Here is an 18231-nt window from a genome sequence, read left to right on the forward strand (position 1 = left end):
CCCTTGCGGGATAGACAGAGCCAACAAACAGTCTTAAAAATATTGATAGACCACGTTCAGCTTTTTGGCTTGATGATTGAATTGAGATTCAAATAGTGACAGGTTGCTAGGCCATCGCCTTAATCCCTTAGTCGCCTTTTACGACATCTATGAGAAAGAGAAGGAGTGGTCCTATTCGATTTTTTCAAAGGTCCAATAAGCCACACAAGCATAAGGAGGCATCAGAAGCAGGCTGTGTTGATATTGTAAAAAAGAAGTCCTAAGTAAAAAATAAAAAAGCTTATTTACCTGTATAACATGTTTCCAATTAGACAACTGATTGCAATGACCACAACGATATGCTAAATCCGCAGGATCCGGTAGATTGTCCGGTTTCTTGTTTGAATGACTGCCGCTATCTGCCTTGGCATGCTCGCGGACATGTTCTAATAATGCTTCTTTAGATGGATCTCTGTAACATTAATTAAATAAAGTTTTATAAATTATACAAAATTAAGTCTAAAATCACTTAAGGAACTTTTAAGCATAGTTATTATTTAAAGTACCTAACTGTTGAACTTGTAACTTACTTGTAATTGCATTTCTTGCACTTCCACAAAGTTTTTTTAGGTTTCTTAACGTCAATTAGCCTTCCATCCAACAAGTCATATTTTTGTTGGTAATGCTGAGTTTGCAGGTTAAGTGGTTGCATTTCATACGAAGAATTCATATCGTTTATTTCATTTAGCGAATCTTGACCCTCCAGAGTTGGATCAGCTGAGGCATTTTGATCGATATAGTGAAATTCATTTTCACCGAATTCATTCAAAACGGACATTGCTAGAAATTTACTGTATTTTGTATAATTTCTCCTACCCGTTTCGTCAGTCATTAACACTTTAGCCTCATTATGTTCTGGATCTCTAGCAGATTTAAGTTTGATGTGCTTTGTAATATCCCAACGCCAATTGGACTTATACCTGCAGAGCGAACATTCAAATGGTTTTTTATTCAAGTGTCCCACAATATGAACATGGAATCTTGATGCCGTTGAAGCCCAAAACTGACAATGTGGACACTTAAACACTCGTTTTCCAACAGCCTGACTTGGTGAAAGATTCAAACTTTCATTGTCGTCGACGATTTCCATGTCCATCGTTTTGTGTAGCATTGGGAGCGTGGAGTCATCATTTATGTTTATTCCCAGTGGGGTTTCAAAATTATTAGCTTCTGGGTTTATATTATTCCAAACAAAGACGACATTTTCCATAGGATGCGGTACTGCATCTTTATCTTGATTAGTAGAACAATCTTCGTTACTATCATTATGTTTAAGTTCCAGTGACTGTTCGCTTCTTTTTTCATTCTTTCTACATGTTTGCATATGGATATACAGGTCGGCGCTAGATTTGCATCTATGTCTACAATTTTGGCAACGTGTTGAACTTAAGTTCGGTAATAATGAACTCACGGCGGTACGATTGGCTAGGGCAGTACAATTCTTCTCATGAACTGAATGTTCAGAAAGGCATTTACTTACGAATCCACAATTTTTACAATTTAGTGAACCTTCTTCCCCGGTTTCTGTCAGTATCCTTTCTTTTAATTTATCAAAGAAAGATTCATTCTTCTTTCGTACCAGATTTTCTTTCGACGTTGTATTAGATACTGGTATTAAGGTTATATCAGCTGGCAGGGCATCAAGTTTATTGTCAGAGTTAGAGTCGTTGGACTCATAAGATGGATTCTCTTTGAATCGTTTAGATGGTGGCTCTCCGGCTGTTTTGGCCTGGTTTGGGGTAGATGCATTAAGTGGTATAAGTTGCGGTATCGGCCTGGGTATCTTTCTGCTCTGTTTTTGACTTTTGGCTTCATCCATTGATGCATTAGGCGAATGTTGCGAATCTTGTGCCAACTGCGAGTTATCCTTCTTGGCAGCTACCTCGGAAGTCGACGCGTCATTAGAGTCGCTGTTACAACTTATCGTATCTCTTTCTATGTACTGCAACCCCATCATTTCCTGAAATTGAAAGCGTTTATACGTTACTGCATTGTTTCAAGACGACTTTTATACGTGTTAAATTAATTTCATACCTAAATAGCTATGATGTAATAGGTAGTCGTTCAGATTAATATAAATCTTTAATACTCTTACAGCTTTTAAAAACATAGCGTTTATAAACAAGTGTGCTGAAACCACTAGAAAGGACTACACAGCAATCACACTATCAGCTTTTGAGATAAAACATTTTTTTTAAAGTTCTGTAGGAGCATAGATTGCAAAATTGATCTTACGATTAAACAAGGACGTGAGAACATTTCGAAAGGGTAAGTAGTTAGGGTAGTCGCCTAAGATTCCTGATGTTCCGATCGTCGTCATCATATTTACCGCCGCCTGAATAGCGGATATATTGTAAAATTTTCTCAGCCTGATCAGCTGTTTTGGAACGCCTGTGTGTTTGGCACACGTAGTGCGCAGTCGCTCGCTTTTAACGTGTGGCCATCAAAACAGCGAAGTAAAAAGTTAAATATCTTACGCGTAGACAGTTGCCAATTAAGCATAGATTTTAGTTTGTGTCTGTACAGTCTGTACCTCTTAAGCCGTTAACTCCTCCTCATATAAATTAACTTTCAATTCTGATTTGATGGTTAACTGAGAAACTTTATAAGGGGAGTTTAAGTAAATACACCTGCATAAATTGCATTTATGTGAATGACCGTGTGGAAATAAATGTATAAGTTTGGCCGTTACTAAATGACCAGAAAAGATTTAATGTTTTATTGTTTTTGTATAGAAATATTTTTGTTCCTTCTTATAACGTAGGTACTACCTATAAACAAACATGCAGTTGAGCACAAGAAACGAATATCTAGAAGTGTTGCGGTACTACTTGAATAAACATTCTTATTTATTAGTGCACACGCAGGAAGCACCAGAAAGCAAGTTCTAATATGCAAGCATGATGCAAGAGGGCGCGAGGGGCCGAGTGCAATCGCAAGGCGCGTCGCTGGTCGGTTGATAACAGCGACAGTTCCGTGACGTCACTGCGAGCGCGGGACGCGGCCCCTCGCTATCACACCATACAAGTCGGCCGTCCGAGGAAACTCACCGAGTGCGAAGAACGCGAGTCGCCGCTCCCTTCCTCCTCCTTGGAGACGACTGACACCGGCGCGCTGACCGGCACGTCGCTGGCACCCACACGGTTGCGGCCGCGTCTCCCCGCCGACTGGTCCAGCGGGCGGGTGTGGTGATTCATTTCATGCGCTGTCAAACTTTGCTTTATGTCCGCCGTGAAGTTGCACATGCAGCAGTTGAAACTGCCGGTGCCGCCGTGGTTCTTCATGTGTCGATCCAAATTCCATTTGTATGGTGTTCGGAATTCGCAAATACTACATTTGATCCTTGGTATCGAATGGTATTTCACATGTTTCGTGAATCTTGCTTTTATATGTGTCACGTAGTTGCATTTATCACAGTTGAAGTAATCTCCTTTGTTCTTTTGGGCAGCGTCTGCTGTTTGTCTACTCTCCATTTCGACATCGGTTGAACGGCACACAGAGTTGACATCTTCTGTTTCCATTTCTCCATCGTCGCATTCTTCAACTTCTTCTAATAGATCTTCAATGCTCTCTTCATTGTGAGGCATAGAAGGGGGATATTCAGGCTCTAACTTAAGAGCGACACCGCGTTTGTCGTGCACCATCTTCAAATGTCTTAACAGTTTTTGATGATGTCTTGAGGCGTAGACACAGTATGGACAAACATATATCTTAAAACGTTCAAAATGAACTTCACGAACATGTAAAAGATAAACACGCGGGTTTTGTGTATAAAACTTGCACTTTGCGCAGTTATAGTTCCGTCTTATTTTGCACTGCGGTAATTCTGTTTCTTCTGCGGCGTCGGAGGAGGCCTCCGAAGAGGCGTCGCCATACGAGCGACCTTCTACGGGGCGAACGATACACGCGACCTCGGCGACTTGTGCGCTCGGCTGTGAGGACATCTGCTGGAGCATACTCCGCTGCAACAAAACAATGTTCGTCGTCGGTTAAAGTTTCCGGGAGAGCGCGCGGCGAGGGGTACGGGCGCGCGGGTGACGAAGCGCTTCAACGACACGTGTGCGGAGCGCGAGAACGTCGCCGGCTGAATGAGACGAGGCAGCCAGGCATCGGCAAGCGGCCGACAAGCGCCGGTGGCGGCTGGCGGTCGCCGCAGGGCGTGGGTGCGGGCGCGGCGGGCGGAGGGGCCGTACTGATGCTTCAATGTTTTTCATCCTCGGCGGCAGCGGTTAGGGAGCCGGCGGTGACCGCGCCGGCCGACCTCCACTGCGACCTAATGATACCAACTGTGCGAGTTTCAAGCCCTTGCTATGTTATATCACATTTATCAACGTAAGGGTACACGGATTTTAAAAACATTGGTCATAGGGAATTTATAGCAGAAAAACGTAAAATATACCTCCTACGAGGAAGAAGGCAAGCGATTCATTAGTCCTATTACGCCATAAGGTACCTATAATATTTAAAAGCGTTAGTAGAAAGCAAGAGGATAATAATTGAAGATTAAGTTAAATCGCACAGGGAATGTAATAGCTACCTTCCGATACTGTGTCCGTAATCTTGGAGTAAATAAATAATTATGGTCAAAAGGATAATTAAAGTATATCTTGACTCTTGTAGTTGGGTATATAGCCTGTTACATATGAGACATAAATTTGAACTGATAAGAGTTAATTATTCAAAACTTATCGATATTTTATTTTACCATTTTCGTGGATAAACTTTACCTAATTACCAATTTCCATCATTTTCTTGACATTGATGTCTTGTGAAAGAAAATTAAAAAAATTGCATTATACACAATATAGTTTTTGCAATACCTACGCAAGGAAAACGACAAAAGACATTGATTTTCATCAATATCACTTTATTTTAGTTGAGCTCTTTGTCTAAATCTTTGTCTCTATCTCTTCCGATAAATGAGCAACAATGCACAATCGTAACCTAAGTTCGTAACTTGGTATTTGAGGAAGTTAGTAGGTTATGCTTATTAAAGCATTGAGGACAGATTTTAATTACCTTATAGTAGCCTAATGGCTAGGTACGGTGAACTTGGTATGTTTACCGTGTAGAGAAATAATAATTACATAAGTGGCCAATATCCCATGGGAACTGGAAAAAATTGAACCTTTTTTTGGTAAGAAGTCGGGTAAAGTGGCAAGTATAATGTGAAAATTTAACGAATTACACTGCTTTCAGGAATGTATAACACTGAGTAATTGTGGTAACCTTAAAGTGTAACGCGTGTATCCTGCAAGATATGGGCTATAGTGGCGTCCCGCCCTTGCGATCCGACCCTTATCGATCAGACCCAGGCTTGATAGAATCGCTCCTTTTTGATCCCTGCCTTCGAGGAGTGACAGCGACCAAAATCAGACACGTAATATTTAAAGTAGCGCAAATTCTACATGGAACTTGAAAGATGCCTTGCGGGATAATGTGTGCAGGGGGGTATTTTAATTGTCAGAATATTTTTTTGCTAAGAAAACAAGGACCTACTTCCTAAGAACCTACTACTTTCGCAATTCAAGTTTAAGAAATATCTGTGTATCGGTTAAGTATATTACTCTATTTTTATAGTGTTACGTACCTATGGTTATCGGTAGAGCAGATAGAATAAGACTACACCAACTTTTAACATTTAACTGAATGTCTATGATATGGAGGCTAACAAAAGAAAGAGGCACTGACTAACAACTATGCAGTACACTTATTAGGCAGTACATGAACAAAAACGCAACGTGTTTCTACAGGAATCTTAATTCTATCATTAAGCCAACAGCTGAGCGTGGCTTATTAGACTTTTCAAGACTGTTGACTCTGTTTACCTCGCGAGAGATTTAGTGGTAATTATATGTATACATGTATGAACACGATTGAACAATGCATTTTGTTAAAGATTAAAAGTTTGCTTAAATCTTATACAGCATGTAGATACCTACTTAAAGTATGTTGTCGTTAGCGTACCTACCAAAATCTTAAAGTAAATAGTTGAGAATGCAATCGCAAACCTAAATATAAGTATATAAAACTTTTTAGTTACTGCATGACTTCGTGACTAACACACTGCACAGCCCAACCCATCTAGGGATTTAGGTATGAAAGAGGATTTCCAAAAAAAAATAAAACTGTTTGTAAGGACGCATTACAAAAATTTGGGTTTAATTTAATTGGGAGTCCCAGTTTTGTTTGTAATGTGACAATATCCTATAGCCTGTTTCTTCAACAACGCAGGCAGACCGGTACAATAAAACTTGAGATTTGTTGATAATTAGATATGTAGAGCCTTTGATTAGTATATAGTCTCTACCTATAGTTAATTGTTGACGTTCAAGTCATTAAAACCCCTTGAATTATTACTTAAATAAATATAAATGCATTGAAATTTATATACACAGTAGAAAACTTCTATATTTTATACGAATAACGGCAACATAATTATTCTTGGAATCTTTGAAATGATTAATGCTTTCTTGTCGTAGAATCACGTAAAATATAATGATCAGTGATAAAGAACCGATTACACATGGCAGCTTGCTGGATGGCAGTTACTAAATATTAATTAGTATCGTTTCATACTGATGCTGACGTAACATTTGTATTGTGGTTGCGTGTGACGTAAGTGTAGCGATCAGTGTTGATGCTTACCACTTCTGAAAAAGATAAGTTGTAAATGCTATATTCAGCATGAAATATGCCGACTCGATTGCGATTTGTAGACGGGCGAGTTGGTCCGTGTTCACAGGTGCGGACAACATTGGGTCGCTGAGCGAATATGAGCGAAGCACTCGAGTGGAGGCAGCTGCCGGACGTGTCCTGATGGGACCGAGGGGTGCGGGGCGCGGGGCGGGCAGTCGGCAGACAACTCGACAGGAAACGGCCGGAGAAGGCATCCCAGCCCGAGCACAATGGAGGCGGCGCGCCGCAGGGGGAGCCATCGCAATCGATATGGCGTCGCTAAGGTCCGTTGGCCGCTGCGAGCGGTTTGGAGCGCTGCAGAGGCGGATGCCCCTCGCCTCCCGCACGCCGCAACCCCGCTCGCCAACCACACCTGCTGTGTATTTTTAGAGCGGCACAGCCGGCGAACCCGGGGATGCAGGGATGTCGGCTTACCACGGCCGTCGACATACCTATACACGAGATAGCCGGCGCTGCGCGACGGGTGATGCTTTACCCGTTTGTCACAATAGGCGTAAATATAGCACGGAGTCATCAAGTATGAGCCGATGTTTGTGGCGGGCCTGAATAGAGAATGTTGCAGATGCGGCCTGCACTGCTGTCGTACTTAGCACCTATTTGCATCTGAGAACAAATGATGCGACATTGTTCGACCTATGTGATTGAGTTATTCAAAAGAAATATGTAAATCAGCGGAGTCATTATATACGACTACACAAACAAAACACAACAAGCGCGATGACGTCGGGTTTTAAAGGTGTACCTTTAAAGGGATAAACGTTACTATGTTCCGGTAAATAATAATAGGAGTTTCACGATTTTTGCAATAAGGAGAATCCGACTTTCTCTACGGTAAAGCTCACCCGGAAAGATACATCATATATTAAGGAGAGTTGGGCTTAATTTATTTAAATATAAATTAAACATCTAAAACTCTAAATGTTATATACTTAGACAAAATAATGATGCATTATTATCATACGAAAACTCTACAATTCATTAGTTAAATCTTGACTCTATACCAAAGACTTTAACCGTCAAAATGCCGGCACACAGTTAGTAGTGAGTAGACGACACATTCGCGTTCACACACGAAATAATTGTAACACCATGTTCCTTTCACTCTCCGTTTCAAGTTCGAATCCCGAGAACCGGGGCTAACGGCCACTGGCTCATTTGATATGATCGAACACTTTTGCTTTCAATCGACACTCGGAATACTATCACCATCAAATAAACGTTTATTTGACACGCAATTAAAATCTAAAGTATTAATCGTGGTTATATGTAGTCAATTACTTATTCTCTTAGGATTTTTAATTCAGGACTTTTAAGAACTTGATCCACGAGTGGACAATGCTGGCAACTACACGGTTCGAATCCTGTCTCTTCTCCCCTGATTGGACATGGTTACACAAATAGTTGCCTGAAATGTTCTGAGTTTCCTCAAGACGTGTGCGCTAATTCTAAGTGCTAAGTTAGCAGTCAAATAAACGAAACTCAGAATTAAAGTTAATGAGATTTCAAAGTAAACTAACAAGTATTACTATCAATCGGATATCTTAACCACTCTGCCACTGGCGCTCCTTTCATCGTCATAAATAACCATAATCATAATATCTGAATAAAAAAAAAACATACGTTCTGGATATCAGACTCGCTCGTTGACCCACAAATCCCAGTCAAAGTTGTTTAACATTAAAAGTTTGTTCTGTCTTCCGGATTTTCCGGATATCCCGAAGGTGAGCAGGATCTCAATCGATCAATATCGATATATACACAACATATAAAAAGGTATGTATGTAGAAAGAAAAATTAGAAATCTGTACTATCTATTATCGCCTATGAGTATCCACTTAATTATTCATCGCTTTGTAATATCTAATTCTTGAATCGATTTTTTGCTTAACTACAGATTTTGATTGAGATCAATGGCGCATTCAGTAAGAGCTTTGCCCAGCAGTGGGCTAGTATAAGCTTATAAAAAAATATATCTTACATTTCCTCTATTTTGGAATTCAAAATTCTGGAATACCACGGGAATCCATGGAAAATTTTGTATTTGCTGCCTCATTTCCTATGCATAAGGACAGTAGACACGCTCTTGGTCCGGGCCCATCGTCATTTTCGCTTACCACCATTGCATTATAATACATACCTAATACGTATTGCACAATTAAATTAATGTATCTTTTCAATTGGTGCGTTGAACCCATTTGACCAGATGTTTGGCACTATATTGTCATAGCATAGTTCGCATCATAATATACAATAAAAAAAATGTTAAATACATCTCAGTTATAATACAGAAATGGATGTACGTAGGTAGGTTACCCCACTTATCGCCTAGGAACGACGTATTGTTAGTTTAACCTCCTCCTTTTTTAAGCAGGTTAAAAAAAATATAAATATATCTCAGTTATTCCTTAAGTTAATTCAAGCTCATGTAAAATAGCTTGAACAGGCTGAAATGAAGGTGAACGTAAGCGGTATAATAATTCATTGATGCGTGAATGAGAAGTAGGTAGTAGTTATAAATAATTTGAATAACAAAACTTTGAAGGTATTTTAAAGGTTCCAGGGTTTATGAATAATTACCTGCTGGTCTGCTGGAATGTAGTTTATTCCTATTTTTCAGCTATTTAGTTCATGTTTAAGTTTGTTGAAACGCTTCCTTAGTCAGGAGTAGCATTTCAAAGTGATTTCTAATCTATACATGCCGTTTATCTATGTAAGGCTTCTTAAAAATCTTTTGATAATCTGACAATGTATAATTTAAAAAAAATACGAAAAACGGATCTCTTTATACGCTACGTTTTGAGACTGTCACCTCTGTCTACCCCGTCAGGAATAAATAAAGACAACAAAGCCTCACAATCTTTATCTTATAGTATTTGTTATAAAGTTAAATAGAAGAGGAGCTATTATTACTATGTACTTTGTTTAGTATATACAGATATAGATCTATATTTCCAGCTTCATATATATAAGCTGATAGCAGCAACAAGTTGTACCTTAGCCTTTTTATGAGGATGAATTTTATGCAGAACATATCAAATGACTTTTTCCTCGTTTTACCTACATTTTTCCAAGTTTTATCGGGAAATGTTTTAAGCTTTGAGGGAAATCCGACGCTATAGAACTTGATAGGGACGGGACGGGTGCCCATGCTCGCTCGCAAAGATAAGAGGCATGAAGTGAGGTTATATGATTCTATACTTGTAATGTTTGTCTTTGTTCACTCTGGATAGCAAGTTAAGTCTAAGTTTATATCAGATAAAACTCTTTTGAGGTCATGCTCTGATATTATATGCTGCGATTAGAATATCCTACTAGCTTATGTCGGTTATATTTCTTCCTAATTGGGCATTATTTGTTATTTTCTTAAATATAGTCTTCTCCAGGCTACGATAATAAAACTTTCTACGAAAATGGATTCAATAGTGTAGTGGTGTTAAGTTGTTGTTGTTGGTTTGAAGTTTGTATGAACAGGGGGTTATTTCTCTCTCGTTGACTTTACTGACACCTATTTCTTTTTCTTATCGGGGACTACTCGGCGAAAGTACAGCCGTGAAGATTACCCTAAATCGACAACTTTACATAGAGTAATGATGATGCAGCGATAAAAGTATGCAGGAAATGTGGTCAATGGAAAGAGTCTCTGCCGACCCCTCGAAGAAAAAGGCGTGCTTTTATATACTTATGCATTTATAATTTTGGTACCTATAGTTGTGTTTCGAGTGCAATATTTAAAATCATTCGCTGTGGTCTTGTAGTAGTAGAATTGAGGACTGAGTCGGCGTCTCAGGCATTCCGAGCGTGACTAACCACTCGCAATAAGGTGCCTTGGTGAAGCGTTCACCTCGCCGCGGCCTCCACTATCTGACCACTTCTTGCACCGAAACCAGTTCTCCTAACTAGCACGAAGAATGCAACTGACGCAGCGACACCCAACAATACTTAAAAGGAAACAATCGTGGCTCAACAACCGTCATTTCGCGGTTGCAGCTACCTACGTATTGTAATCAATCGCCTATGAACATGTTTCCATCGCAAATGTAATCTATTGTTGTGTGTGATAAGAATGCGAGTTGCGCTCTTACCTCCAACAAAGAGCACACGATTACGCATTGTCAATGTTCCAGCCGGTATTACCTACAGCCGCATTAACGCGACAAAATTCAAAATTCAACTGAAAAATGTCTGCTTTGGTACCTATATGTTATGTTATAGCGCAGTGCTGCAGTCATGTTACGGATTTTGCGACGCAAATAATTTGCGCGCCAATTGACCTTTCGTCGGACGTCGCCGTCGGCGGCAGCGGCGGGCGCGGTCGCTCTGGCTTCCACCAACACGTGCTATATATAGATCCACGACAACACGCTACACTCAAGCGAACACCCGCCGTCATGCGCCAGCTAGGGACCGACTACGTAGGCAGTTTTCCTTTATCACCCACCCGACAGCCTCTAGCCTGGATTTTACGGAAGCCTCGCTACAGCCGCCGCCTCTTCGTAGGCGACGGGATGTCGACCCACACCTCCCCCGTCCCGAGATCGATACAGATGGTCGCCGCAAGAACACCCTAGTGTGGAGATATAAGCCGTAGCTATACAGGGCGTTCTCGACCGAGTAGGCGAGTATCTCGTTAGACCCGTCTCGGTGAACTTTATTTTCATTTGCTTCATTATGTTTGATAACGCGTAAAAGAATACTAGTACTGTTTCACGTGTTATAGCGACGTTGAAGCTGTTTTATCATCAAACCTACGGAATGTGTTCCGAGACAGTAATTTCCAAACAAGCATATATCTTTGTTTACTCGTTAGCGTGATGAGTGTTAACGAGTGCAACTGTCACCGGTCAGTCGGGTAATTAACATGGCCTTGCCGAAGTTGGCCGGCGTTCAGCGCGCTTGCGATGCGTTTGCACTTTGAAAGGAGTGCAGCCGTCGACGACCATCATAGCAACAGTGTTCATAAATGGAATTCGTACCGAGTGGCGGGTGGCGTGCGCTGGGCTCGTTTAAAGATGGCTGCGATAAGGCGCAGTGACGCTCCTCGGGCGGCGCGGCTGTGTGCGTGGCGCGCCGGTGTGCTGACGCCGTCCCTGGCGATGGCGGTCCCTCCCCGCGCCCCTCGGCACGTTCCGCAACATGTGCCTGCCGGCTCCGACGGCTGCCTGCCACCCAACACTCGACCGCAGCTCTCGCCTCGATCCTCCCGCACTGCGGCTCGCTGATAAACGCCTTATCAAACCAGCAGATAGCAGAGGTGCTGCTTGCTCGTTTAGGTGTCACGGACATAGATCTCGGTGGTCGGCAGCGATCGACTCGTGCACCAACACACAACCACAAACATGCTGACATGTTTGCGATAAATACCTACTTTACTCGTGTAATGAGTCAACAGCCATTCCAATGGTAAACAAGCGTCATTAGATCGTTATGAAAACTGAGCCGTTGAAAGTGGCATCAAGCACTATTTCTACTGTTTAAAGTAGCTGTTGTTTATGAATGTTCACTTGTTTAACACATGAAGAGCTTTTTCATGTAACTTGGTCAACCTTCTTTTAGGCTGCAAAACTTTTTAGTAACTACTTAGTAGGCACATATTCATGTAAAGTAAGTACGCCTTTTGACCATGATCCTGGATTTGGTAAGTCTAGTTTTTGACAAAGTGACTCCCGTTTGATCTTTGCAGGGGACTCTACCTATCCCATTTTGCCTAACTACTTAATCCTTCTGAGACACCCACGGGTAAAACATTTAGTATTCCTAAAATGTCGAGAGAACTTATCAATCTCTCATTAACGGTTTACTTATCACCTGTTTAATATTTAATAAATTCTAACAAGCTTTAGTAGTGTTGTATAGTAGCAATACATTAAGTTTTGAAAAAAAAAGATTTGAAAAATTCTTTTAACGATGTGTAACGATGAAATAACACTTTTCCAAGGAATCGTTAGTCCTTATTTTATCTACCCTAGATTTAAAACTATGTTTACTTGAGACCTTTCAGGAGTAGCCTATTTAAATATACTTGTAGGCTGTCTCACTTACCTAAGTAATAAGTTAAAATTCCTAAGCACCGCGTTTATTGATTCATTATAATGCCAAAGGGAACCAACATATTCTTAGAATAACAACGTATCTTTTTCGTCGATGTTTTGCTAGCCTTACTGCTAACTACGTAAGTACTTATTCACACATATACAGTACAGATACAGTGCGTGGTGTATGGAGTAGAAACCCAGGAAAGCGGCCGCAACGTGTCGCAAGAAGCCGTTGAAGTAACATAAGCGCAGCAAATTATCAGGGTCGGCCGACGCCGCCGACGACTGCACGACCCTGCCTACGCGGCCCCTACTTATTGTACTTGCCTACGACGCTATCTACTAACTCGGGCAAACGGCAGCCTGAGAGCACAACAACGGAAAAATAGCACTGCTACGGCAAAGGACGCCAACTAACACGAACAATGCGATTCGAAGACAGTAACTGCCTTTAGGTAAGGCATCCTTCAAAAAAACTGTGTTATACTCGAAAAAATGCTATATACTTGAAGCGAAAAAGTAGGTACAATATTATTATTGTTCTTACAAACAAGCATTTGACCACATTAGACTGCAGTCATCTAATCTGTGTAACACTGTGGTGAGCAGTGAGCCACATTGTTATCGCGCAAAGTCGAAACGACGGCGACGCGACGGTGGTCCGCCATATCTGCTTGGAAACAAGTTTCATCGTATGCGCAAGCAGCCGGCCGCCAGCTGCTCTCGTGTCAGGTGGTGCGCGGCCTCGCTATCCACATAACAAATACCTACCTAGCACCTACTCAGGTCGCCCAGTGCAGTGATCACACGACCACTAATTAAGGCGTACAAGTCTATAAAACGGAGTCAATTAGACTATGGCACGATTGTTAATGATGGCGGCAGACTATCCCCTATAATTCCCAACAAACATTTAGGCGACGATTAGAGCTTATTTTGTTACTTAGTGGGCTACAAAGGCATTACAGTAGCAACACTTATGACTATTGGCGATAAAGTGGCGTACCAAGTAACGTATATCACTTCTACTTATAATACAGAGTTACAAGCGCGACAATTAGGCGAGCTTAAAGGTTATGGATGTATTATGGCAAATCTTAACACTGTTGTACATGCACAGCATTTTGTGTTATAGCTTTAAGTGAATCTTAGAACTCTAAGATCTAAATAAGAATAAGAATTAGCTACTACCTCCAAAAGTGCTATGCAGGTGATAATAAACTCTTTACAAGAACCTAAAGTTGCACAATAGCGTTAATAAGCGCTACCAGCCTTACAATAGTGTTTATTTAATCTTATATAGAACCAAATGCTTGAAGTTATACAAAACTCTCTTGCATTACCTTAAGTCAAATAGGAGTATAATTTTTCGCTATAACAGATCCTATAGCGTCTATTGTTACTTTTTTGTGACTAAAGGTAAAGTAATAGCGCTTAAGGTCACTACTGTATTTCTTATATTGACTACTTGTTTTTGACAATGGCGTCGCAACCAAAATAAACAAAAATTGTTGTAAATACGTGGAAAAGTTTTCAGTAAATAGACAACATACATCGGGCGCTCAAATTATTTGCCAATAAATATGTAACATATTCACAGTGTACTTCCCTTCGCAGCAAAAATATGCTTCCTTTCTCACCATACAATATCACTTTTTTTTGTTTAATATAAAAATCATTAGTCGTAAACTTATAGCCATTGAAAATAAAATTATTTATTATTAGATCACAAAATTAGTTTAATTATCTTGAATAGCGTTCAGACCGTTACAAAACACCTATTTACCTCCCTTTTAGCGCTTGAAAATATAATTAACGCCTTTGTATCTCTACTGTACCGCTTAAGGAGTCAGTTGACGCTTATTTACCCCTCTTGTATCGCTAAGAGATCCTGTTACCGCTATAATAACTTTCTTATAGCACTAATTGTACCTCTTAGCCAATTACCATAACTCTTGTATACCGTCATTATACAACCTTAAGTAATATAAAAATTGTGCCCAATTCGGGGGTAAAGTAGGGTTAGAGCGCGCTCTAACACTAATTTGTTACACCCATAAACCACTTTAGAATCTAGTTAGCGCTTTTATAGACTTATTATAAATCTTACTTTAGCGCCTAATTGTTACTTGGGTTGTCACGAAACTAATTTAAATCCATTTATTAAAATACTTTGTCAAAGCTATCTCTGTATGCTAATTACGCAATTTGTCAACATGCGCATCAAGTGCACGTGTTGTAAAATAAGCCATTTGGTCAAGTAAGGGATAAATTCTTGTAGCAATTGGTGAAATTAGAAAACAATAGAATCGTTGATTAGGTCATAAATAAGGTGGTGTGGTCGGCGCCTGAGCAGAGTGAGGTCACTATCAGAAGCGAGTGCGACGTCCGTCCGCCGCCGCCGAGGCGACAACAACACATGGATGGAGACACACAGCGAGCACGCATACATTACGTGCCGCCTACAAGCAGCACGCCATTGCCTATCTCTGCACACAGATTACGTGTGTATAGTGTTCGATATAGCACTGGCAGCGCGCCGCTCCTCATTGTTGGATGCGATGGCTGGCGCAAACACGAACGACCTCTTTTAGTTTCAGTGACATCGTGGACAAGACTCTCCAGGGGGGAATATGCATTGAAATTGAAAGCGGCGCAGCGAAATCAGAGAACAATGAAATGTCGATGCGATTTTTTAGGATCTTTGTGCAGAAATCTTCTCGCAAAATAATTCCGAACGTGGGTTGAAAATGCTCTAAAAAGAGGTCGATAACACGCAAAGCCGTGCAATCTATTTGTATGTGCACGGGCCAGCTAGCTACGTCGAACAGAATCTCGTATGCAAGGCTATTGCTGATAGTGTTATCTCGATGGAGTGAAGACGGTGGAAATTTCAACAACGTCCTTCGTTGTCCATCGCAATCTCAAATACCTACTTTGTAATGCAGCAGTATAGAAAATGTCTACAACATAGTGGAGTTCTTCCCTTAAAAATTTTCGCATGGAAATGCAAGCTTAACAGAACTTTAAAACAGTATTGGAGTATCGAAATCAAAAGCACGACTGTTTTTGTTTCCAATAAATCCTAATATTTTCACACTAAATAAAATATGAGTTTGAAACCTTGTTCGTTACGCTATCACGGCTAAACTATCACAAGTTAACCCACTTAGATGATGCTAACATGTCGCACACGTATACACGAGATGCACCGAGCCCACGTAAAACAAACACGCAGTAAGTCAGAGAGATGCTTTTCTAAGAGCTCCGCTCCTGAAACAATCTTATGAAAGCTTAATTCCTTTAATTTTCTATTGCATAAAATATGTAAACTTATATAGGTACATATAATCCCGTCTTTATCGCTTACGGGGTAGACAGAGCCAATAGTCTCGCAGACTGTAGGCCACCTTCAGCGGTTTGCCTTAATGATGCAATTGAGATTTAAATATTGACAAGTTGGTAGCCCATTGCCTACAAGAAGAATCCCCAAGTTTATTTAGCCTTTCAAAAATAGAATCTTACTATACGTTATGTAGTTTAAGAGTTTATTAATTAAACAAAAAGCCAATAAAGTAGTAAATTCTTTTTAGGGTTATTAGCGTAAATTCTCTCATAAAGGAGTGTTTGTCAGTTTGCCTATACATTCTTGAAAGTTTATATTCTAGCAACATATAATGGCAAAGTTTAAGCCGCTGAAAAAAAAGAATATACGCTTGGCAACACTTTGCCTTGGAAAATATTTAAGTGTTGAATCCAGTATTTATAGCTGCTAGACATTATGGCAGAAGATTGGCGATGAGTGGAGATTTGCAGCAATGACGACACAACGCTATATTTACGTAATGACCACGCAATTGCCACGCACGACCGCCGGGACGCGTCGAAGAGGCTCTCCGTTAGCCTTGTGTTTGTATGACAACCGAATATATCTGAAAATTACACTGTTTCATCCAAAACGAATACAGTTTCTTGAGATTCCTCTCCCTTTTTCCCTAAAGAATTCCCTAAAGAAAGAGAAAAGATCTTTAAAGTGCACAAGCTAAATATGGTCATCAAACTTCGCGTATTTGTAAGCTACCTATAACTGTAATAATATTCGTTATCGTTATTCATAATCGTTATCTTTTCAATACCTATATGAAGCCGATAAGTTGTAACTTAAATGGTAATAAAACATTTGGTTAATTAACTTTAAACATTCTTTAACGCACATTAAAAAGTCTTTATAATGTAATTAAATTATCATAAAGAGCCAGAATAATTTGGCAAATCAAAATGGTTCAATGATACGATCTAAGTATAGTGGTATAGCGGTGAACATCGACATAATCCAAGTTGGAAATATACGAGCCTCCATGGCGTAAGCCTTCATTCGTCTTTTCGCCCGGGTTTTAGAAAAAGGAAAGGTAGGACTGCGTCGGAAACTACCTGTGATATACTACGTAGTCACTGTTGCCAACTGTCTCGGTTGAAAACGCGCTAACTCGGACCAACCCACATATAGCGTCATACCTCCGAAATGTTAAATAAAAAGCGATAAGAACAGGTATTTAATAATAATGAAAATAGCAAACCAATGAACTTTTTTTCTTTAACCTCAAAACTGCTTGTTATTTCTACTGCTAAATGCAAATTCGTGGTGAAGTGCTTAACTCGGAATTTTGAGCGCTGACAAAACAAAAATTCCGTTAGATCTTAGTTGGCATCACTGTTTGTAGTGGTAGGAAGCACTATGGAAACTGTAAGAAACGCCAAGCAGCCACCCCCTGGAGTCAGGGGAAGCGGGGGGCGGGGAGGCAGTCGCCCTGTCTCCTCGTTCGCAGGCTCTGACCTCTATCTACCACTTCTAATACATATATCTCGTATAAAGTTAAGGTGTACGATTTCTATCTGCGATGCTTTTTCATATTTCTATTTTTTGAATTTGTCAGCTAAGTAAGTCAGCTTTCTAGCTCTCACGGTTTATAAAATCTGGTGACAGGCAGACAACGGGAATTTCGAAGATTCCTCTCCTAGTGCTCATACATAATGGATCCTACATGCCAAATTTCAAATCAACATCTAGCGGTTTGATGTGCGTCGATTTTGGTCAGGCGAGTTCTCTTTTAAATAAATAGATGATACATGTTGTAACAGTGCGTACTGGGAGAAGCCTGACTTTCATTCCACAGGGAAACCTACTTGGTGTATGAACATTTTTTTTGTAAAATATGCCTAAATTCTGGTCAATCAGTACTCTGTGTACGGTCGGCGTAAAAAGAGCATAAGCTTCCAACAGCTGCAGCACAGCTGTCGAGCGAGGTGGCGTGGCACCAATCACGATATACCTACATACACAGCACTATTCTTGTGTCTCATACTCGTACACAGATTGGTTAAAAGCATTTAACCCTGTACTGATAAATAATATTTCTCTGGTGTAAAAATGTGAAAGCCTTGGTACGATGCAAAGGTGGAA

At 40.4% G+C, this 18231-nt stretch overlaps 1 protein-coding gene across 3 annotated transcripts in view; it reads right to left on the bottom strand.

Annotated features, from left to right (window-relative positions):
* LOC106143143 (zinc finger protein 91) overlaps window positions 1-18231 on the bottom strand; it is a 28979-nt gene that overhangs the window by 3575 nt on the left and 7173 nt on the right. Inside the window, exons 1-4 of one of the 3 annotated variants that reach the window (XM_060954711.1) lie at window positions 11712-11927; window positions 3090-4001; window positions 570-1999; window positions 289-451 (exon numbers count right to left, since the gene is read on the bottom strand). In XM_060954711.1, coding sequence (XP_060810694.1) covers window positions 289-451; window positions 570-1999; window positions 3090-3995 — 2499 coding nt within the window. In that variant the 5' untranslated portion in view covers window positions 3996-4001; window positions 11712-11927. Of the gene's footprint in view, window positions 1-288; window positions 452-569; window positions 2000-3089; window positions 4002-11711; window positions 11928-18231 lie in introns of those variants that run through there. The other 2 variants (XM_013345152.2, XM_013345153.2) reach the window with 2 other exon arrangements.

Source organism: Amyelois transitella, chromosome 2, assembly GCF_032362555.1.
Source record: "Amyelois transitella isolate CPQ chromosome 2, ilAmyTran1.1, whole genome shotgun sequence".
NCBI lineage: Eukaryota > Metazoa > Arthropoda > Insecta > Lepidoptera > Pyralidae > Amyelois > Amyelois transitella.